This window comes from Mustela nigripes, chromosome 1 (assembly GCF_022355385.1).
Source record: "Mustela nigripes isolate SB6536 chromosome 1, MUSNIG.SB6536, whole genome shotgun sequence".
Taxonomy (NCBI): Eukaryota; Metazoa; Chordata; class Mammalia; order Carnivora; family Mustelidae; genus Mustela; species Mustela nigripes.
In genome coordinates this window covers 48936802-48961575 of record NC_081557.1, presented here as the reverse complement: position 1 = coordinate 48961575, position 24774 = coordinate 48936802, and the positions used below count along the sequence as shown (strand labels likewise).

The following is a 24774-nucleotide window of genomic DNA, read 5'->3' as shown; positions in this document are numbered from 1 at the left end:
TTAGGCTCTGACTTTTCTTCAGTAGGGGATAGGTATGCAACAATGGCTGCCCACCTCTGTGTCAGTGCCTCTGTGTCTCCACCTCCATGGTCAGAAGCAGCAATCAGTAATCAGAGTACAGATCCCTGGCATTTGGAGGACAGGGCCCTTTTTGTCCACCTATCTTCTGCTGCCTATTTCAGGAATAAGTATATGGCTGCCTGCCCACTGAGCTACGTGCAGAAATTGGCTGAAATTTATTTCATTTAATGTCCAAGCTATCCCCTGGAAGTTGTAACCCTTGAAAAGACTTCTTAGTTCTAGACATACAAATGTCCAATAGACACATGAAAAAATGCTCCATGTCACTCGGCATCAGGGAGATACAAATCAAAACCACAGTGAGATACCATCTCCGTGAGATACCACCTCACACCCATCAGAATAGCTAAAATTAACAAATCAGGAAAAGACAGATGTTGGTGAGAGTGTAAAGAAAGGGTGGTGGGAATGCAAACTAGTGCAGCCACTCTGAAAAACAATACGGGGTGGGGTTCCTCAAAATAGAGAATAGAGCTACCCTATGACCCAACAATTGCCCTACTGGGTATTTACCCCAAAGATAATAATGTAGTAGTCTGAAGGGGCACCTGCACCCCAGTGTTTATAGCAGCAATGTCCACAATAGCCAGACTATGGAAAGAGGCCAGATGTCCATTGACAGATGAATGGATAAAGAAGATGTGGTTTATATATAAAATGGGGTATTATGCAGCCATCAAAAAAAAAGTAATCTTGCCATTTGCAACAATGTGGATGGAACTAGAGGGTATTGTGCTAAGCAAAATAATTTAATCAGAGAAAGCCAGTTAATATGATCTCACTTGTGGAATTTAAGAAACAAAACAAGAGCGTAGAGAAAGGGAGGGAAAAATAACACAAGATGAAATCAGAGAGGGGGACAAACCAAAAGAGACTCTAACCATAGGAAACAAACTGAGGGCTGCTGGAGGGAAGGAGGTGGGGGATGGGGTAGCTGGGTGATGGGCATTAAGGATACATGATGTAATAAGCACTGGGTGTTATATACAACTGATGAATTACTGAACCCTACCTCTGAAACTAATAATACACTGTATGTTAATTAATAGAATGCAAATGAAATTAAATTTAATTAAAAAAAAAGAAAAGACTTCAGAGTTCCAGAATAGTTATATGAGACAGATTATGCCATTGAGTCTGTTGTCTGGGTTGGAAGATAGATTTCTGCTGCTTTGTATTCCACCATCTTCCCAGAATCCTGTCTTGCAATAATAGTCTTCTGAGTGGGAATAGAACTCAGAAACTGCAAGCTGGAAGACATGCATAGGACGAAGTATAGGAAGGAGTGTGCGGCTTCTTTGCCCTCTCTGGGTACATCAGTTTCCTAGTACCTTCATACCAGAAGCTTTCCAAACCCTGTATTGTTGGAATTTTTATGGAGGCTTTATCGCATAGGCATTATTGATTATTTACTCCATTTCCAGCCCCTTTCTCCTCTCTGGGGAATGGGAACTGAGCCAGAAAATTCCAAGAACATGGCTTGGTTTTTCTGGTAACCAGCCCCCATCCAGGAGGCCACCTAGAGTCACCTGACTGTAACAAAAGACACTGTTATCACTCCAGAAATTCCAAATGTCAGGAGGCAGGAACAGAGACTAACACATATATATGTATGTGTGTGTGTGTGTGTGTGTGTATTAAATTTTAAAAAAATTAAAAATTTTGCTAATGTGTAACTCCTTGATTTGGCTTTTAAAAGAAGCTTTTTTTTTCCTTAAGCTTTATTTTTTTTTTTTGAAAGAAGCTTCTTTTAAAAGCCAAATCAAAGAGTTACACACTAGTAAAATATGCATTTAGGATTTATCTAAATTAATAGTTTGTGTAATTGTATGAATGAATAGTCTTTATTACTGAATGGTATTGCATAGTAAGCTGTACCATAGTTTGTTTAACCATTCATCTATTGAAGGACATCTTTGTTGCTTCCACTTTCATGAATAAAGCTGCTAGAAACATTTAAGTGCAGGATTTTACGTGAACATGCATTTTTTTTTTAAGATATTACTTATTTATTTGACAGACAGAGATAATGAGTAGGCAGAGAGGCAGGCAGAGAGAGGAGGAAACAGGCTCCCCACCAAGCAGAGAGCCAGATATGGGGCTCAATCTCAGGACCCTGGGATCATGACCTGAGCCGAAGGCAGAGACTTTAACCCACTGGGCCACCAGGCGCCCTGAACATGCATTTTCTTATTGGTTGGCGAAATATCTAGGAGTCAGATGGGAAGTCTGTGTTTACCCTTTTAAGAAATTTCCAAACTGTCTTTCAAAGAGGATGTGCCATTTTGCATTCTTATCAGCAGTGAAGGAGTATCTGTTATTCTGCATCCTTACTAACATTTGATACTGTAGTTTTAAAAATTTTAGCTATTCTAATAGGTATGTAGTATATCTTGTAGTTTTAATCTGCATTTCCATAATGACAAGAGATACTTTATGTTCTTTACATCTTCTGGATACAAGTCATTTACCAGATATATGATTTGCAGATTTTTTTTTTTTTTAGCCTGCAGCTCTTTTATTATTCTCTTAACAGTGTCATTTAAAGACTTCTGATGAAATCCAGTTTATCATTTTTTTCTTTAATATATCTTGCTTTAGGTGTTATATGTTAAAACACTTTGCCAAAGATCAAAGAGATTTTCTTTGTGTTCTATATGTTTTATAGTTTTGTACTTTATATTTAGGTCTGTGAACCATTTGAGTTAATTTTTTATAAGTTGTGAGGTACATGCTAATGTTCAGGTTTTTGCACATGGTTATCTAGTTGTTCAGCACCATTTGTTGATATGGTTCTTTCTCCGTCTAATTTTCTCCCATCCAAGTACTAACCAGGCCCGACCCTGCTTAGCTTCCGAGATCAGACGAGATCGGGCGCGTTCAGGGTGGTATGGCCGTAGACTCCGTCTAATTTTTTTTGTACCTTTGGGAAAAATCCGTTTATTTGTGTAGGTCTATTTCTGGGTTCTTTTCTGTTCCATTAATCTATGTGTCTATTCTTTGGCCAGTACCACGCTGTCCTGATTACTGTAACATTATACTTGAGTAGCTTTGAATGCAGGTGATAGGGGTCTTCTGACTTTGTTCTTACTTCTCAGAATTTACTTTACTTTACTTCTCAGAACTTACTTCTCAGTTTTGGTGACTCTAGTATCTTTATTTTTCCATATATATTTTAAAGTCAGGCCGTTTATATCTACGAAAAAGCTCTCTGGAATTTTCACTTGGATTTCATTTGTATAGATCATCTTGGGAACAATTGACATCTTAACAATATGAAGTTTTCCAGCCCATTAACATCATCTATCTGTACATTAATTTAGATTTTCTTTGATTTCTTTCATCAGTATTTTGGAATTTTCCATATACAGTTCCTGCACACATTTTGTTAGATTTATACCTAAGCACGTCATGTTTTACCCAATGTTACCATACAAATTTTTTTTAAATTTCAAACTTTAAATGTTCGTTACAGGTATGTGGGAAAACAGTCTCGTTCTCTATGTTGTCCTTGTCACTTACAGCCTTGATAAACTCAATTATTGGTTCCAGAAGGGGCTTTTTGTGTTTGTTTTGATAGATTCCTCTTTATAGTTTTCTATACACATAGTCACATCATCTGTGAATAAAAATGATTTTATTTTTTTCCTGTCTGTATGCCTTTTCTTTTTTTCTTTACTGTACTAGGTAGAACATTCTTTGAAAGGACTGGTGAGAGAGGACATTCTTGCCTTCTTCCCAGTCTTAGGAGGAAAACATTCACTCTCCATTAGAAGTATGTTAGCTGTAGGTTTTTCATGTACACCTATTTAGGTTAAAGAATGGTCCTTCTGCTTCTAGTTTCTAGAGAGTTTTCAATCATGAATGAATGTTAAATTTCATGGGCTTTTTTTTTTAATTGTTTGGTTCTCAAATGAGATATGGTAAGTCATTTAAAATCATTAGATCTTATTTTTTCTTGGGGCACCTGGGTGGCTCAGTTGGTTAAGCATCTGCCTTCAGCTCAGGTCATGATCCCAGGTCCTAGGGTCGAGCCCTGCATTGGGCTTCCTGTTCAGTGGGTATTCTGCTTCTCCCTCTCACTCTGCCCTTCTCCTCTGCACGTACTCTCTCTCTGTGTCAGATAAATAAATATAGTCTTTAAAAAAAGATCTCGATTTTTTCTTTTCTTTTCTTTTTTAATATTTTATTTATTTATTTGACACAGAGAGAGATCACAAATAGAGAGGCAGGCAGAGAGAGAAAAGGAAGCAGGTTCCCTGTGGAGCAGAGAGCCCAATGCATGGCTCGATCCCAGGACCCTGAGATCATGACCTGAGCCGAAGGCAGAGGCTTAACCCACTGAGCCACCCAGGCGCCCCAGATCTTGTTTTCTGTTATGTAATTAATTTAAACAAAATTAATCTTCATTTTTGATAAAAGGAAAAAGCTAGAAATATATATTTAATGTTTAATATATTACATGAGGTTAATATTTAATGTTTATTATGTACTTTAAAATAATATACTGATTAATTTAATGCTAACTGCAGTTATATACCATAGAAAACAATGAAAAATATTTCAAAACTTTCCTTAAGGGTAAAAGTCACGTTCTCCATTACTAGTAAAGTGATTTAAGAATAGTAAAGACAATTATTATGTAATTTATGTCCGTTTGAGAACTGTCCAGCTTGTGCAATGGACTTGTTAATTTTTAAAAGTCATTTCCATAATCTTGGGAATTTCACAACAAAAAGGTTTATAGTATATAAATAACATGGTGTGTGGGGCACCTGGGTGGCTCAGTTGGTTATTAAAGTCTGACTTCGGGGTCCTGAGATCCAGCCCCACGGAGGACAGGCTGTTTTGGTGGGGGATTAAGGGGTGTCGGCAGTGTGGAGTCTGCTTATCCCTCTCCCTCTACCCCTCCTCCCATTCATGCACTTTCTCAAATGAATAAATAAAAATCTTTAAAAAAAAATAACATGTGCCCTGTAATTTTGAAGAGCCACTTAGTGGCAAACCCTTAGTAAAATTTAAATATTATTTTCTCTATATGTTAAGGTACGGCACATTTCTCTATATGTTAAGGACAGGTACGGAATAATCTGTGTGAGCCGTGGAGTACACTCTTGCTCAGCTTGCTGTGGTAAATGGGCAAAAGGTTAAGCCATCAGTTTATTTCCCAGTGTCTACTGAACAGTGGCTTTCTTTGTGTTGCTTCACTTGTTAGAGCAATATAGCAAGTGTTATTGAGAGGTAAAACAAAGCAAGTCTTAGATCAGACACTGATAGCTTTTTAAAAAGTTGGAATGGGATGTTATTGGATGTTCCAAAGAGTATATTGATAGTACATTTTTATGGAAACCACTGCAGAGTAAACTATATTGGAAATTAAATCTACGTGATCCATCAGTGATGCTCAGATGAATATAAGTAAGGATTATATGTCTAGTGCACCAGTGTTAGGGAGTAATGTTGTGGCATAGCGTGCGGGGGAGGTGATTAAAAAAAAAACTTTCCAGAAAATTTCTAGCTGTAGATTTTCCTTAGCCACTTAATTAGGATAGATTTTATTTTCTGTATATACATACTTTTTATTCATAAGGCATAGCTTTAAATATAACATAAAAGGGAAACCAGTTAATTTAAGTATAGGATGCTTTCAGAGACATGAAATGTTACTTAAGACCTTTCCTATAATGGCCTTGGAGTATTTCTTGAGCGTCCATACAGAATAGCTCTTGAACAGCTGCATGGAGCACACAGAAGTCATGATTCCTGCCTCTGTGAACTAACTTGAATAAAGTCTTTCATCTAAAGATCTCACTGTTTATCTATTTCATGAATTCCTCATCTCATCTCTGAAGGGCTCATTCAGTTTAATACAGTTCAACTTTGTGGTTCAGGGCTCTAGAAATTGCTGTTGTAACTTACAATGCACAAAAAAGGGTAAAGTAATTTCAGAAATTTTTTAAAGAATTAGATAAAATCCACTCTAAAATGATGTTTTTTGAGCAAAGATTTAGAATGATAGGGATTCTCTTTCAAACCTAACTAGTTATATGATCTTAAGTAAATTATGTAGCCTCTTAAATGTCCAATTTCTCTGTGGTTATAACAAGGCCTAACAGAGTTAAGAGAAATAAGTGTGTTGAAATGCTTGTCAAGTTCATTTGTTTTATATAAATGTTGAGTGGCGTCATTCTGCCTTCTTAGTCCTATTCATATTCTGAGGTTTATATTATATACCCCATGATCTGTATGAAATGTTCTACAACCACTTTAGTAGTCATTAAACTGAATAAGTCAGCTATCGTATCATTTAGATGTAATTTGTTAAGAAAAGATCAGGTGATCTTTTCCTCACCTGGGAATTACATCACATATTGCCACTTATTTGGTAGTGACAATGTGTTGCCTCCCATTTTATGTTATATACTAATTATTCCTCTCCACATATTATGAGTTCCTTTCATTTATTTGAACCTGCACAATAATTAATATGCAGTACCTTGTAGGTATGAAACAAATTTCTGGTACTTTTGGTTTTCATTGCTTTGGAGTATCCACACATATGTTTTCTTCCAATACTGGAAATGCTCAAATTTGACTGTAATTTTACAAAGGAACCCATTTATTATATTAAAACCACATGGTCATAATCTTAGACATGTAGTACTTTTTTTTTTTTTCTCTCCTGAGGCGTGAGGAACCAGAGAAATTTTGATTTAGAGATTTCTAACTCAGAATGGCAAAAACACAAAAGGAGTGGGTATTATACATTTGAAATAGAATAATGTATGTGGCATTTATTTGTGCAGTCACTGAACATTATTAGGATCAACAAAATGAACAAAATGCTAGCTTCTTTGCTATAGCCTGGAGACATTGTGATTTTAAAAAAAAAGGATAAGATGCCTACTTGATGAAGTTTATAATCCGTAAACGCACGAAATATATTTAAACCAGACAGTAACAACATAATAAGGATTGTGAATAAGTTGGGGTAGTATGAAAGAGTAACTGGGTGGAGGTGAGCTACTTTGTATACAATGATTAGAAAAAGCCTCTTTTAGAAAGACATAAAGACCAGAAGGATAAGGTGGTGCCTAGTTGTGATCACTAAATCTTGTTTCTCTCTGAAAGGAATCAGAGCCAGAAAACTTGGCTTATTGCATATTTGGAATAGAAACTGTAGAAGAAAACAGAAACTATCAAGGTCTGTTGGGATCATTATGTGGTAGCCAACTGGGAGGGACGCCTTACCACAGAATCGAAAGAATAGTGACTGCAATAAATTGAAACACACCCATTATTTAAAAGATATGAGTTCATAATGTTACTGTAAAAGTCTATTGTTCACCTTTGGGTAAAACTGGACAACCAAATATTTATCTTGCCTTTCTTTTAAGAACTGTACCTCAGGATAACCAAATAATTCAGGAAAAGTAGCTCTTTAAAAAATGATTCCTGCTAATAAATGCAGAAACAAGAATAAACTATTCTATTTTGATGAAATTTTTTAGGAAATAATTTTTTTCACATTTTCCTATATATGGTTTTGAATATTTTGTGTTAAGAAATTTAAAAATCAGCTTAAAGGCAGGGTGGTGAGAGTTCAGCAGGTAGGAATGGGCAATATGGGAAGCTATTTCACGCAAACAGCAGTATGAAGAATGTACAAAGATGATAAAGTGCTGTACATTTTCAGGGAAATCTTAGTGATAGGGCTTCCCAAAGTACAAGGTGTGTAATTGGAACTATTGTGCATATGCAGTTGTATGTGAGTCCTCAGAATACACAGTGCCTTGCAATAGTGAAACCAAACTATTGTCAAGTTCGGGAGGAACTAGAGATCCAAAGGAGCTTCTCTATAGTTCCTGCTACCCTTTGGGTTCATTGAAATAATGATAAATAGAAGCATTCAACAATGGTTTTAATTCTCCATCATTAAGGATGAATACCCAACTTTTGTATCAACATGGATGGGTCTGGAGGAGATTATGCTGAGTGAAGTAAGTCAAGCAGAGATAATCAGTTATCATATGGTTTCATTTACTTGTGGAGCTTAAGGAATAACATTGAGGACATTAGGAGAAGGAAGGAAAAGTGAATTGGCGGAAATTGGAGGGGGAGATGAACCATGAGAAACTGTGGATTCTGAGAAACAAACAGGATTTTGGAGGGGAGGGCAGTGGGGGAGATGGGTGAGCCTGGTGGTGGGTATTAAGGAGGGCACGTACTGCATGGAGCACTGGGTGTGGGGCATAAACAACGAATCTTGGAACACTGAAAAAATTAAATAAAAAAAACAAAAAACAAAAAAAGTGGTTTTGATTCAACAATGGATTTAATGCCAGTTGTTGGCAGTAGACCTTAGTAGAAGGGTGCCATGTGGAGAGTGCAGCATTGATTTTACTTGGGCAGTCTCTGCTTAAAGTAGGCAGTCTGTTAATGTGACTGTTCTTCATTTCAGCATTTTATTTATTCAGTTTGAAGTTGCATGTAGAGATGAGGGTTCTAAAGTATATGATTTTTTTTTTAAGATTTTATTTATTTATTTGACAGAGATCACAAGTAGGCAGGGTCAGGCAGAGAGAGAGGAGGAAGCAGGCTCCCTGCTGAGCAGAGAGCCCGATGCAGGGCTCTATCCCAGGACCCTGAGATCATGACCCGAGCCGAAGGCAGCAGCCCAAACCACTGAGCCACGCAGGCGCCCCATAAAGTATATGATTTCTAATCCAGTACATTGGACTCTGTTAGGGTATTAGGGTACCACATATGTTTCCATCTAAAAGTAGTACATTCTATGTTCAGAGTGAGAAGTTTAACCTCATTTACCAATACAAGAGTCTTTTCTGTCCAAATCCTGATATCTAGTGTACTTATTGTAGATAAATATTGTTTTTTGCACATTCAGTTTGTATGGATAACAAGTATATGTTTCTTTGTAGAATTTCTTTGTAAAACTGATTTCTTTATTTGAAGTGATTTGTGCCATGGTATTATTTAAAAAGAAAAAAAATCCTTAAAACCTGTCTTTTTTTTTTTTTTTTTTAAAGATTTTATTTATTTATTTTACAGAGAGAGATCACAAGTAGGCAGAGAGGCAGGCAGAGAGAGAGAGAGGGGGAAGCAGGCTCCTGCTGAGCAGAGAGCCCGATGCGGGACTCGATCCCAGGACCCTGAGATCATGACCTGAGCCGAAGGCAGCGGCTTAACCCACTGAGCCACCCAGGCGCCCAAAACCTGTCTTGAATTAAAATGACTAATATGGAATAGCTAGCACCAAGATATGTTCATTAATTTTACATGTAAACGTGTATCTGCCCCAAACTGAAAGCATTGTTACCTTTCATGATATATGAGAGTTTGGATTTAGAAATGTGGTACACGCCACAGCAGAAGAATGATGGGAAATTGAGATGTTAAGCTGTGTAATCAGAGCTCTGAGGAGGTGGACAGATGTGTTCCCTGTGATATTCCAGAAGTAGTTTGTTTTTATGGCAGTCAGGTAGTTTTGTGAAGTGAAAAGCATATAAACTAAGTTTCAGGTTTTTCAGCCCTATACTCACCCTTTCCAAAAATGGAGACAAGAGAGGACTGTGACAATATTGAGCCAGGTTTCAATGTTCTACCATTTATCATTGGTCCTTCTGAATTAAATTTACAATTGAAAAGATGAGATTTGCCAGGTAATGTATTTTAAGGAAAAGCGCTTCTTTTATGGCAAAGTACTTATTTTATAAAATATGTGTATATATGTATTTTAACAGGGTATCCAGAAGTTGGCTAGTCAGTATCTGAAGAGAGATTGGCCTGGAATAAAAGCTGATGATCGGAATGATTACAGGTAACCTATTAAATAGATCTTGCTCATTTTCTCCAAAAATGGTTTCATGCAGAGCCATGTCACTTACAGATAATATAGACTTCAGTGTTTTAAACAATTGCTTTTCTTTGCTATGTTTTTAGACAGAATTTCAAAATTATCAGAAAATGTTAATGTTCTATAACATATGTAAATAATATGTATAAAATAGTTTTCTTATGTATTAAGCCAAGTTGTGTTTTGTTTAATTGATTAATAACCACATATGGAATTTAAAGAAGGTAGTTGACAACGGAACACAAATTGTTTCTTCAGTGACCTACAGACTAAACACATTAATGCAACAATAATGAAAAACAAAATTTTAGCATTCTGTCCTGTTTTTTAGTTCTGAAATTCTAAATTTGGAGAGTTGGAACTTTGTGAGCCTAGGGAAAAGAGATTCTAATTTTTACACACATAAACATACACACAGAACAGGGTATCCAGAAATTGGCTAGTCAATATTCTACATACAAATTTTAAAGAAGGTAGATGACAGTGGAATATAAATTGTGTCCTCAATGACCTCAGATATGTCTAAAATATTTATAATTTTGTTTAGGATTTGATGTCTTTTTTTTTTTAAGTTAATTTGAAAGTGTTTATTAGCTTTTATCCTCAAGACTGTCCTTAGTATTAAGAGAACCAGAACTCAAAGACAAGATTTCAGAGCTTGCAGTTAATATTAATGCCCATGATACAAAAGCAGAGAGAAACCAGGATAATTAAGAATTCAGTATTCAAGTGTATGGCTTGGAATCTGAATATGAAATCATGTTGCTGGATTGTCAGCAAAGACTGAGATCATCAGGTAAATTCTTAACAAAGTTATATAACTGAAAGATGAAGAAGAAACTACAATAGTTCCTCACAGTTATCAGGACTGACTGAACACGTGGAAGGCAGCATGATGCGCTTTAAGGAATAGATTTGTATAATTGCAATATAGACTAATAGAGCAAAACAGGAAACTAAACAAAACTAGAGATTTTCTTGTGGACTTTGCAGTATCTTGGAAATTAAGATAAAAGGGAAAGAGGGAAGAGTTAAAATTGTAACCAAAAGAGACAAGTAGAGCAAAAACCTTGAATGAGAGAAAGAATGTTAAATAGTTCAATATTGCTAGCACAAAGAAAGCCAGACCAAGGAAGAAGATTGCTAGCTTGAGAATAAAGAAGGACTCTAGTTTTTAGTTAGGCTATATTCTAAGTTTGTTTGAAATTCAGGATTAAGGTTACCAAAGAAGTAAGGATAGAAAGGCTCTGCTCCCTCAATAGCTTATACAGCCTTATTTCTAAAAGTATGTTAAGCCAACTTCTAGTAAATATTTACTAAATACCAGACATCATGTTAGGAATTTCAAGTTATCTTGTGATTATCAAAACAACCCTGTGGGGTACATATATTTATAGTCATCGTCCTTTTATACATTAGGAAACTAAGTCTTGAGTTATACACCTTATTACTGAAGGTCACACTGCTGTTTAACAGTCATTGATTCATTCTTTATTCATGAGATGGATGTCAAATATCTACTACATGCTAGCTGTTAAGTACATTTTAGGAGCAGAGAGCCTGTGAGGTGTGTGCCTGTCTTTATGGAACTTATAGGAGATAGCTACTATAAATAGTTGTGGTATTGGGTTAGGAGTGGAGCGGTGCATTAGGACTGTAGAGGAAAGGCTTAAAGGCTTCTGAGTCTTAAAGAATGTATAGGAGTTTGCTAGGGTTGGGCTAAAGGAATTCTGGGAGAAGTAACGCCTTAAAGTCATGGATGCCTGAGAAAATATGGATCTAAGATAACCTAGGAGTTTGCCTGGCTGGTATGATGTATAGGGAGGGGTTGGAGGGTGACAGGAGAGGTGGACCTAGAGGATACATAGGCATTGCGAAGGACTTCGCATATCAGAGTTTCTTTTCTTATTCAAAAGATAATGGAAGCACTGAAAAATTTCCACAAGAGGAAAACATGTTTAGCTTCACTTTTCATAGTATGAAGGTAGATTACAGAGATGTGAAGAGGGGCGCCTGGGTAGTTCAGTGGGTTAAGCCTCTGCCTTTGGCTCAGGTCATGATCTCAAGGTCCTGGGATTGAGCCTAGCCCCACACTGGGCTCTCTGCTCAGTGGGGAACCTGCTTCTCCCAGCCCCCCACCACCTGCCTCTGTGCCTACTTGTGATCTTTGTCTGTCAAATAAATAAAATCTTTAAAAAAGAGAGAGAGAAGTGAAGCATTTGGAAAGGATAAAATTGTAGGAATTTAATTTCTCATCATCTCTTATTCGAACAATGAAAATTAGCAGTAGAAATTAGGTTGTGGTGCAGATTTCAGTCCTATTTAGGAAATGGAAGTTAGAGGACTTAGAGTTAATTTGGCACAATTTTGTTTTTTGTGTCAAATTTGTTCTGAGACAAAGTATAAACAGTTTTCTATAACTATCAGACTAGAATGTAGTTTTCTCAGTATGTAAAATAGTTCTTGGAACATGGAATGCGCTTGGTAAATATTTACTGAATGAAGAATGAAGTAGAGGGAGGGAGAGAAAGAACTATAGAATGACCTGAGGTTTGGTTTTTGTTGTTGTTGTCATTTTTAATTTTAATTTAATTTTATTTAAATTCAGTTAATTAATGTACAGTATATTATTAGTTTCGGAAGTAGAGTTCAGTGATTCATCAGCTTCATGTAACACGCAGTGCTCATTACATCATGTGCCCTCCTTAATGCCTATCAACCGTTACCCTGTCCCCCCCAACCTCCCCTCAGCAACCTTCAGTTTGTTTCCTGTAGTTAAGAGTCTCCTATGATTTGTCTCCCTGGTTATTTTGTTTACCTTATTTTTCCTGCCCTTCTCCTGTGATCCTGTTTTATTTCTTAAATTCCACACATAAGTGAAATCATATAATTGGCTTTCTCTTATTGACATATTTTGCTTAGCATAATACCCTCTAGTTCCTTCCATGTCATCTCAAATGGTAAGATTTCTTTTTTTTTGATGACTGAGTCCCCCACCCCCAGCGACCCCTAGGGTTTTTTGGTTTGTTTGTTTGTTTGTTGTTGTTGTTGTTTTAAAGGTTTTATTTATTTATCCATTTGTTGGAGAGAGAACTCAAGCAGGCAGAGCGGCAGGCAGAGGCAGAGAGAGAAGCAGGCTCCCCACTGAGCAAGGAGCTCGATGCGGGACTCGATCCCAGGACACTGGGATCACGACCGGAGCTGAAGGGAGCCGCTTAACCAACTGAGCCACCTAGGTGTCCCAGACCCCTAGGTTTTTAAATTTAGGTAGCTGAGAGGATGATGGTGGCCTTGTGGAAAAAGGTAATAGAACAATCAGGATCAAGGATAAGAATGGCAATTGCCAATTTTTTGTTTATTAGGAGTTTATTTTAGTTCTAGTCATTTTAAACTTCTCTTAACTTTTTTTGTATTTATATTTGTATTTGTATTTTAAAAATTCTTATCAAACTAATACATGTGCCACAGAATACAGCCTCATCCTCTTTTCCAGGCCTCTCATTCTCTTTCCCAGGCCTCTCATTCACACTGCTGTTCCCTTAGGGTAAGTGCTGGTAAAAGCATATGGTCTTTTCTTCCATCTCTCCTGTGTGACACATATGTGAACATAAACAGTTTTGTTCTTCTTAACAGAATGGAATTTTTGTATACATAGGTTTCTATATTCCCCCCACCTACTCCTCCCATACACACACACTTAGGAAGTCTGTTTAGACATCCTTTCATGTCAGTACGTTCAGATCCCTGGTTCTTTTAAATGTTTGTGCTAGTGTTATAGTATGTTTAGACTGTAAACATTTTTTGATTGGTAGTTATTCAGTTTATTACTATTACAAATGATGCTGCAGTAGATAACTCATGTATTTATACTGCATGTATTTATATCTTTGTGCACTATGAAAGTATATCTATGGGGTAAAATTCTTTTTTTTTTTTTTGATAAATTCTTAAAGTGGGAAATACTGGGTTCAAGGGTTTATGCATTTAAAAGGTTGACATTGTAAATTATTAACTCTCTATCAATGTATTTACAATAATTTACAAAAATTATTATTATTCACAAACTCTCTATCAATGTATTTTACATTTCTTTTACTGGATTAGAATTTTTATTTTTTACCAAAAGAGCATGTGATTAATCTTTTAAAATACTTGTCAGTTTGATGAAACATGAGCTGTTTAATGACATTAAATCAACCCCATTTGCCTTAAAACTAGACAACTGTGACCTTACTTTCTCTTGAACTTTTTCTTTTTTTTTTTTTAAGTGTTTTAGGGCAGGTTTTCAGCTGTCTTAGTCTGTTCAAGCTGTTACAACAGAATACCACAGACTGGATGGCTTATAAGTAACAAATTTATTTCTCATTGTTCTGGAAGCTGCAAGTCCAAGACCAGGATGCCAGCATGGGTTCTGGGGAAGTCTCTCTTCTGAGTTACAGGATTCCCAGTTTCTAGCATGTTCTTAAATGGTGAAAGGGGTTTGGGAACTCTATGGGGTCTCTTTTTAAAAGGGCACTAATCTGCTGTATGACCTAATCACCTCCCTAAAGCCTCACCTCCTGATACCATATTATCTGTGAAGGTTTTCACAGATGATGAATTTTGGGAGAATACAGACATTTAGACCGTAGCAAGTCCTTTCTTATATAAGTGTTTCTCAAAGTTCCCTCAGCTCTCTAGTAACTGTTCAAAGTAATCTTATCTGTCTTAATTCCTGTCTTTAAATATTGCCTATAAACTAGTAATGATTGTATGTTTTTATTAACTTTTCAGCTTGGGTACCAAAAAGTCAACTGCCTCCAAGTTTGCCTTTTTTCTAGATCTCATCCTGTCTTAGGAATGTTAAACGGCAGCTTCTCCGCCTATTATCTCTCCCTTTCATAATTTCCTTAACTACAATGCCACCAACTACCCTGTGTCTTTGGAAAATGGGCCTATTGTCACTCTCCTGCTTGAAAATCACCTGTGTTTCTTCTTGCCAATGGATGAAATTTAAGTTTGCTTCTTTGTTTGTTTACTTATTAAATTTTGTTAGAGAGCATGAGTCGGGGTGGGGAGGGTAGAGGGAAAGGGAGAGAGAGAATCTTAAGCAGGCTCCACGCTGTGCTTGCTCTCAGTCTCATGACCCTGAGATCATGACCTGAGCTGAAATCAAGAGTTGGACACTTAACTGACTGAGCCACCTAAGTACCTTCCCCAAAATATTTTTAAATAGTATTCAAAGCCATAAAGAAAGATGACCCCAAATTACCTTTCTCTCCTCATCTGTGGCCATTTCTCCTTTTCTTATCCTCAGTTCCCTAACCTTTGGACACCTCAAGCTGTGGTTGTATTGCAGTTCTTACCATACCTCGACTAGACTGAGATCAGTCATCCTCCCTGCCATCCTGTTACCTACACTTAGGATATTCTCCGTTCTCATTAGCAAGAACAGGACTACATGAACACTTACTTATTAGACATTATATTTTCTCCTTGTTATCAGTTACTGCTTAAATTAATCTTAAATTTTGAGCTTATATACCACATTTTCTAGAATCTTCCTGATGTATAGTTTTACATTTTCAAGCCTTGGGAAAATGTATGGTTTTGTTAAATTTTTTTAAATTTTTTTTTTGAAATAGTTGTAGATTCATATGCAATTATAAAAACTAATACCGAGAGCCCTCTTACACTCTTCACCTAGTTCTCCCAGTGGTGATATCTTACGTAATTGTAATACAGTGTCGCAACCAGGAAACTTACATTGATAGAATCCACCAATCTAATTCAGAATTCACTCATTTGGGTGTGTGCACTCATTTGGGTGTGTGCATATTAAATTCTGTGGGGTTTTATCACATTTGTAGATTTGTGTGACTACCACCACAGTCAAAGTGATTTGTTTGGTTCGTTTCTTAATTACGATTCTTCCTAGTAAAGTGTTCTCTGTTTTCCACTGTGACATCTATATGGGAGTCATACCAGAATGATTTTAGGTGGTATATGGATGAACATTTTTTTAATTTTACTAGTTGCAACTTAATTATTATGGCAAATGTCCTTTGTTTTTCAGTTAGTGTATGAAATTATAAAGTACCATTTTAATTTAAAAGGTGAGTCATCTTGGGGTGCCTGGGTGGCTCAGTGGGTTAAGCCTCTGCCTTCGGCTCTGGTCATGATCTCAGGGTCCTGGGATCAAGCCCCACATCGGGCCACCTGCTCAGCAGGGAGCCTGCTTACCCTCCCCCCCACGCCTGCCTCTCTGCCTACTTGTGATCTCTTTGTCAAATAAATAAATAAAATCTTAAAAACAACAACAACAACAACAAAAGGTAAGTCATCTTCATAAAAAAAAGATAAGAAAATAATAGCACAGGAGATATTGAGGTTGAGGCAAAAATCATGTTAGACGTATACACAAAGGACTTAAGATACACAAAGCTTGGTACCTTTATTAGAGTGAAGAGACCCTTCTTTTTTGTTAGCATTATTGCTGGGACCAAGAACAATCTTAAGTCAGCAGCAGAGTAGAAGTTTGGGAGTCCTGGTTCACATCTAGGCCGTGTCATTCCCACCTCTCTTTCCACCACTAACTATGTATTGAATGCCTACTCTGCCAGACCCTTTTCTAGGTGCGGAAGATGCAAGAGTAAATAAAATAAAGTTTCTGCTGTATGGAGCCTACATTCTAGTGAGAGGAGACAAGACAATAAACATATGAAAAATTAAACATTATGTATCGGTGATAAGGAAAGTGAGCATAGTAAGGAGAACACAGTGTCATGGGAAGTGGTGGCATTGCATTGGTTGTATTTTTTTTTAAGATTTTATTTATTTCTTAGAGATCACAAGTAGGCAGAGAGGCAGGCAGAGAGAGAGGGGGAAGCAGGCTCCCCACTGAGCAGAGAGCTTGATGCAGGGCTCGATCCCAGGACCCTGGGATCATGACCTGAGCTGAAGGCAGAGGCTTTAACCCACTGAGCCACCCCGGCACCCCTGTATTGGCTATATTGTGTAGAGCATAGACTTTAGGGAAACAGGAGCAAAAGCAGAGAGGTTGTTTAGGAGGCTGTTTCCATAATCCAAGCACAAGATACTGTTTCCCAAACCAGAAGACAATGCCCATATGGTCCCAATATGGTTACCAATCTCCCGACTTCTGCAGACAGTACCCAGATTCCATTATATTTTTAAAGTCTACTGAACAGGATTTTTGAGTGGATCAAATGTGGGATGTGAGAGAAAAAGGAAAAATTAAGGATGACTTCAGGGCTTCTGGCTTACGCATCTAGAAGGTTTGAATAGCTATCAACGAGATGGAATCAATTGACAACAAATTTTAGGGAGATTGGAAAATTGGTTTTGGGCATTATAGTTTTAAAATGCCTACTAAATGTCCAAGTTTGATATGTTCAATAGGCAATTGGAGGTTAGTAAAGATGTTTGGGATGGAAATAAAAATTCAGGACCAGTTAGTATATTGACATTATTTAAAGCCATGAACCTTAATGAGCATATCTAAAGCACGTGTGTTGTTAGAGAAGCGGGGCCTGGGGACTAACTTCAGGGACACTCTAGCATTTACAGTACAATGAGATAAAGAGGAATCAGCAAACGAGACTAAAGAGTGACTAGTGAGATAGGAGTATACCAAGAAAGAGTGACGTCTTAGAAGCTGAGGAAAGAAAGCATTTCAAGGATAATCTAGGTCAGTTCTGCTGATAAATTGAATAATAGGACCAAAGCTTCAACTGACTATTGGGTTAGGCATAAGGAGATATTTTATGACCTACAGGCTATGGCCTTATTTAAATTAAATCCAGAGAAACCAGGAGTGGGGCTCCTGGGTGGCTCATTTGGTTAAATGTCCAACTCTTGATTTCAGCTCAGGCCCTGATCTCAGGGTTATGAGATCAAGCCCCTCATGGGCTTGGTATTAGGCATGGAGCCTGTTTAAGATTCTTTCTCTCTCTCTCTCCACCCCCCCCAATCTGGCCAACCCACCATTCTACCCCCACCCCTCCTCCTGCCCCTGTGCACACACACACATTCTCTCTCTCAAAAATAAAAAAATAAGAGAGAGAGAGGGGCCAGGAGCAGAGGAATTAAAATAGTAATTTCAGATAGTGTTTTCAAGGAGTTTTGCTGTGAAAGGGAGCAGGCATTGGAATGGAATAGTAGCTGGAGAGAGATGGAAGGTTGATGGAGGGTTTTTGGTTTTTTTATTTTTTTAGAATGGAGACATATAGCATATTTAGAGATCCTTCCAGTGGAGCGGGAAAGTAGATGTTGTAGGAGAGAGCACAATTCCTGGATTGCTATTCTTGGGTGAGTTATAGAATGTAGCCTAAATGTGAAGGGCTGCCTTCAGAGCACAGGTAGCTTAGCCAAGTAAAAGGAGAGATGACAGAATGCATGGGCGCAGAAGTAGGAAGATTGGTAGCTCTGGTGGGACCATATGGGCATTGTCTTCTGGTAGCTTCATTATCAGCTGAAAGTATAGTCATGTTAGAGATTTGAGATGAGAGGAAAAGGTAGGAAGTAATTGTGTAGAAGACTGAGAGAGTAAGAGGATTTAGGGGAATATAGTAGAATTGCTGGGTAGCACTAAGCGGTTACTAGAATTTTATTAGACATCAATTTAAATTGAGACCAAGGCCACATGATTATAGTTTTCTTCAGTAGTGTTCTGCTGCACAGAGTTTGGTATAAGCAGAATTTTTGATTTAACCAAGGTTGAAATTTGTACATTAGAATGATGAAAAGAGAAGGGCCAGGGTCATAAGGGTATATACGTAGGGAGTCACTGTAATGGTGGATCATGAAACTTAGGCTGGATAAGGAGCTCAGAAGGGAAATTATAAGGGGGGTAAGAGACAGTGGGGAAGGGGAGTAGAATTGAATGGATGTGGGTTCTGATAGAGCTTGAATATTGTTGGAGTAGAATCTTAAAGGGAATGAGTGAAAACAAAGTGTTGGTCAGGGATTAGATGGTTAATTTGGGATTACAGGAGAGGAGTGGTTACTGGTAATGGCAAAGTCTAGGTTATGACCATAAGCTATTTCCTGGTGAATAGCCTTAGGAAAATTCTACAACCTCTCCAAGTCCTACTTTTCTCCTCTGAAAAATGAGGATAATGCCTATTTTACAAAGTTGACATGAGGATTAAATAATATAAATGCAAAGACACATGGCATAGTGTCTAGCATATGATAGATTCTTAAAATTTTTCATATTTCATAATTTTGAACCTCATTTTGCCTGACCTGAGCAGAATAGCAAAATACCATATATGCTTATTACCTTGTGCTTCAAAATCATATATGAAGCCTAATGAAGTTTAAAAAGATTTATAAATCACTCTATACCCATTATTATTTTTCTTTACTTAGAATGAAAAACACTACCATTGCAGCTATCACTATTATGTTAAGAAGCACTTATATTTCTATTATAATTCTGCTTTTGTTACTATTTATGCATTTAAAAGAATCTGTGCAAAGGGTTTTCACATCATTTGCATTTATTGTCAAAATAGCCCTGTGAGGTATGTGGTGCTGGTATTTTTGTTATTTTCTTCATTTCCCAGTAGAGGAAATGAAAGTATAGTGAAGTATCCTACATATGATTATATTGGTTGAACTAGAACTTGAGCCCAGGTCTTCTGATTAACTGGTAACTGAATTCTGTTCCTTTTAAGGTATGTCATTACTGGGGATATGTTTGCTTGCTATAGATCTGCTAATCCCTGAAGTTTTCTTTTTAAACTCTGTAAGGAAAGGATTTTTCTTTTTACTGCATGATCCTCATACCTTTTTTTTTTTTTTAAGATTTTATTTATTTATTTGACAGAGACCACAAGTATGCAGAGAGTCAGGCAGAGATAGGAAGCAGGCTCCCTGCCGAGCAGAGAGCCCAATGTGGGGCTCAGTCCCAGGACCCTGAGATCATGACCTGAGCCGAATGCAGAGGCTTAACCCACTGAGCCACCCAGGTGCCCCTGATCCTTATACTTTTATATGCATTTATTTTTTCATGCAACACATACTTACTATAACCTTTCTAAATGTTAGGTCGTGTGTTTAGGCCCTAGATATATGGTAGTGAGAAAGACATGTACCCATACTTTCAGGAAATTTTCACTATGGTGAAAAGGACAGACATTAACTAATAATTACATAAAAATATGTATAATTGAAAAATGCCAGAGCCATGTGAATGAATAACAGAGAAGGACTTTATTGAGCCTGTGGGTTGGGTTCATGGTGATCATGAAAGACTTCTCTAAGGAAGTTATAATTAACCTGAGTTTTGAAGGATGAACAGCAGTCAACTAGGCAAAGGAGTAATGGGAAGAGGGTGCTACCTAAGGGGAGAGCCTAGATGAAGGGATCTTTCCTTCTTTCTGTCCTTCTTACCCTCCTTCCTTCCTATCACAATTCAAACTGGTTCTTTCTCATTTTCATTATGATTTTAAAATATATTTTAAGCACAAATTAATAGTTACAAAGCATAGAACTGAACTTTTTGTGTTTTCTTAGAAAATCCGTTATTTGGACTGCTTAGGAGGGTGTGTGGTGAGTTTACATCCTAGGTTCCATCAGTTGTCATGCATTAAGGCCATTGAAAACATTTATTTTGCTGTTCTTCCCCCCCCCCCCCAGTTTTATTGAAAAAAAAAAAAGGATATACATTACTCTATAAGTTTAAGGTGTACAGTGTGATAATTTGATTTACATATATTGTGAAATGGTTACCACAGTAGGTTTAGTTAACATCCGTCATCTCAGATTGATTTTGCTTTTATGCTGGCACAACACACTGAATCTTTTTTCCAAAAAGAATGTGATATACGTCGCTTAAATAAATGAATATTTCCATCTAAACTGATTCATTTGGTGTATTACAAGAACCAGTTCATTACATAAACTAATCATTTCCTTGGTTGAAAAATATAGTTACAAGGGTTTTTCTTAGTTCTAAATAGGATGGGGACTCAGGCAATTTTTTTTTTCTTATTTTTACACTGTCATCCATTTCATCCATTGACCCACTGCCAGTAGCACTTATGTAACACAAGATATCTTCTATAGCAGTCTATAGTAGAAAATCCACGTGGCACAAGAAGAAAATCTCAGGAGATGAATGTTATAATCTACCAGTATTTCATTTTTTTTTACCAGTATTTCATTTTTTAAAACAAAATACCATCCATTCTTATGATAAGTTACGAAATATGTTTAACTAGTCTAGGTGCATATAGAACAGACTATGGTATTTAGCAAAGTAGAAGAGAAGCTTTGAAAAGATATTGGCAACAAAAAGCAAAGGATGCATAATTCTTTGACTTTATAAAGAGATTGCTCAGCACATTTATCAAGCAAAGGTGATGGGACTTGCTTGGAATGATTCCAAGCCACAATGTGATGCTGGCTAAGCATTATTAAAACACAGAAACAGATGTAGAGCAATGATACCATAGGCTTCTCAAGCACATAAGACATTGTTAATGATTTTTTTCCACCCCATCAGTTTATGGAAGAAAGTAATATGTTGTGGTTGAAAGAGAATGTACTTTAAAGGTACCTAGCCTTCATCTATATCTCAGTACGACCACACTCTTCTTTGATCTACAGTGATTCTCGACATCTTTCTGAGCCTCAGTTACCCATCTCTAAAATTACAAAAGCGTCTTTTAGAAAAGTTTGTTAAGATTTTATTTATTTACTTTTGAGAGAGTGCGGGGCAGGGGCTGGGCAAAGGGAGAGGGAGAGAGACTCTCAAGCAGACTCTGTGCTGAGTGCAGAGCCTAACTCAAGACTTGATCCCATGACTCTGAGATCACGACCTGAACCAAAACCAAGAGTTGGACACTTAACTGACTGTGCCACCCAGGCACCCCAGGAAAATATCTAAATGAAATAATGAAACTTGATATTCAGGGTGATGACCCTGAGACAGTGAATTGGCTGGACAGTCTGAATTATTCACTAATTTTAATAGTGTCAGCTTTGTCTGGGATTGTAATCCTTGTTTCACTTTAATGCAGTATCAAGAATAGCTGATGAATCAAGATAGCCCATTGCAGAGCCCTTGAGGAATAAAGTATATGTAGCATTTCTACCTGTATATGTTAAAAATATTCCTGCCTATAAAGCAGTATAAATACACTTTCAGATATAAAGAAATCATCCATTCTGTTTCACAGTGCTAGCCAGTGAGCATAAGGTTAGCCAACTTTTTTTTCTTTTTCCCTGCCTAATACTTTTCTGTCCCTCTTTGAATTTAGGAGCATGTATCCTGTTTGGAAGTCTTTTCTTGAGGGAACAATGCAGGTAGCCCAGTCTCGGATCAATATATGTGAAAACTATAAAAACTTCATTTCTGAGCCTGCAAGGACAGTGAGAAGCTTAAAAGAACAGCAACTAAAAAGGGTATTGTTTCTATTCTTTTCTTATATGCATTATTAATATCTCAGTGCTCCATTTGTGATCTGCAAGATTATATTAAATTGCACTTTAACACCTTGAGCTTTTCTATATGGTCACAAATATTTTTTATTTCAACATGTTACTAGGATTTTGTTGATTTCATCATATTCTTTCTAACTACTGTATTTTATTAACTGGCAAAAGTGAATGTAATTTGGATCAACATTCTGAAAGCTCAGTAAATGCTTCTTTTAAATACCACTTTTCACCCTAAGTAAATAGATTTACTTAGTTTCACAATATTGGTATTGTTTGGTGTATGTTAAAGTAGTTACAATGTTATTAATCCTACTTTGTCTTAGTTTTCACTTGAGCCATTTTGTATGCTAATTTAAAAGAAGTTGACACATTTTGACCAAATATAGAAAATTTATTACCAAAAGTGTTATGCTCTAAAGTTTAATTATATAGGTTACAAAGAAGTAAAGTTTTCAAATAGATATATTTCTTTGTTTATACAGAAGTTAAAAATACAAAGAAAAAAGTCACTATTTATTAAATGTGATTTTTATGAAAAGCTTGCTATTAAAAATAGTTGATTGAATTGTGTCCTCTTGTGGAAATGGAGTTACAAAAACAGATTATCATGATGCCTAATAAGTAATTAATTTTTTTATGGGACCTTTAAATACTTTAGAAAATATTAAAGTAACCATTTATGGAAATAGTATTTTAGAAGCCATCAGTTTTAAAATTCTAATTGTTATTTGGATTTTCAGAATTGTAAAAAAACTAATTTTGCTTATTTGTCTAAGATGACTTTAGCAGCATAAAATCAGTATGTTAAATGTATATTGTATATATATAAAATTTTCATCTCTTTCAAGCGTTTGTGTAATATCACTTGGTCTTAACATTTGCATAAGAATGCCTTTGTTTTACCTTTGCTCAAAATTACCTCTTTCTAAACAAACATGGTACATAAACTACATGACCACTGACCAAACAGTGCTTTTGAGTTGGAAGAAAATATACTATATGTCTAGGTATGTAAATATCTATCCCTGTATGCAGAGAGAGGGTAGAAGGTAGAGGCAGAGAATTAATGCTAGCATAATTACTAACTGGGAGGAAATACTATGTGTCATATAGCTAGTGCAGTCACCAAATTTAACTGAATTACTGGAAAGTTCTAATTTTCTTAATATAAGAATATTTTGGGGGCACCTGGGTGACTCAGTGGGTTAAGCCTCTGCCTTTGGCTCAGGTCATGATCTCAGTGTTCTGGGATCAAGCCCCACATCGGGCTCTCTGCTCAGCAGGGAGCCTGCTTCCCCCCCCCCCACCCCCACCTGCCTCTCTTCCTACTTGTGATCTGTCAAATAAATATTTGCCAGAGACAGAGGGAAAGAGAGCGAGCACAGGCAGACAAAGAGGCAGGCAGAGGCAGAGGGAGAAGCAGGCTCCCTGCCGAGCAAAGAGCCCGATGTGGGACTCAATCCTAGGACCCTGGGATCATGACCCAAGCCAAAGGCAGCTGCTTAACCAACTGAGCCACCCAGGCGTCCCAATAAATAAAAATCTTAAAAAAAAATATTTTGAAAAAGTTTACCCTTACGCTTTTCTCTTACATTGGTAGAATAGTGTCTGCCCTGAATTTAACTAGCATTCTGGGGCAAATGATGTTTGGTGGGGTTTGACAAGTTTTCTTATCTGTGAATTAATTTGTTTTATATTATATCTGAGAAAAATGGTGCTGTGTTCCATCTAGACGTTAAGTACATATTGGTCATACCCATTAGAAATCTGAGATTACAGATGACAGCCCTACTTCCAACTAGCTTTAAGCCAAGAAAATAATGTATTAGCTTGTATAACTGAAAATGCCAGGGGTGGATCCAGGTGCTCAAATGATGGTATTAGAATTCAGTCTTTCTTCTCATCCATTAAGTGTGCTTCATTCTTTAGCAAATGCTTCATTCTTTAGCAACTCTTAACATGGTGGCCCCCAAAATGCAAGATTTATGAGTCTTACAGCAGGCAATCGTACATTTTCCATTTTCCTAAAAGTTCCAATAAAACTACCCAAATTGAGGCTGATTGGCCTATCTTGGGTCACAGGCTTTCCCCCAAGTCAGGGGTTAAGTCCTCATTGCAAACGATATATACTAAAAAGCTGGTAAGATGATTTTCCAAAAGAAAATTGAGATGGGTTTCCAAAGGAAAACAAGGGAAACAGAGACAAAGCAAGTAGAGATAAGTAACCGCTACAGTTGATTTTTCCAATTGTACCTCCCAGGGTTTACCACAGATTAACTCCATAGGATAAATAGACCATCAGTTCTTTCTCTTTTATTTCTCTAAATTTCCGCCATTTTTTTGCCTTCTTTTGAATCAATCTTATA

The 24774-nt window shown here is 36.9% G+C and overlaps 1 protein-coding gene across 2 annotated transcripts in view; it reads left to right on the top strand.

The window, feature by feature from the left end:
- Positions 1-24774, top strand: part of FCHSD2 (FCH and double SH3 domains 2) — a 287876-nt gene that overhangs the window by 120517 nt on the left and 142585 nt on the right. For both annotated transcript variants that reach the window (XM_059410167.1, XM_059410160.1), the window contains exons 4-5: positions 9843-9919; positions 22228-22372. In XM_059410167.1, coding sequence (XP_059266150.1) covers positions 9843-9919; positions 22228-22372 — 222 coding nt within the window. The remainder of the gene's footprint in view (positions 1-9842; positions 9920-22227; positions 22373-24774) is intronic.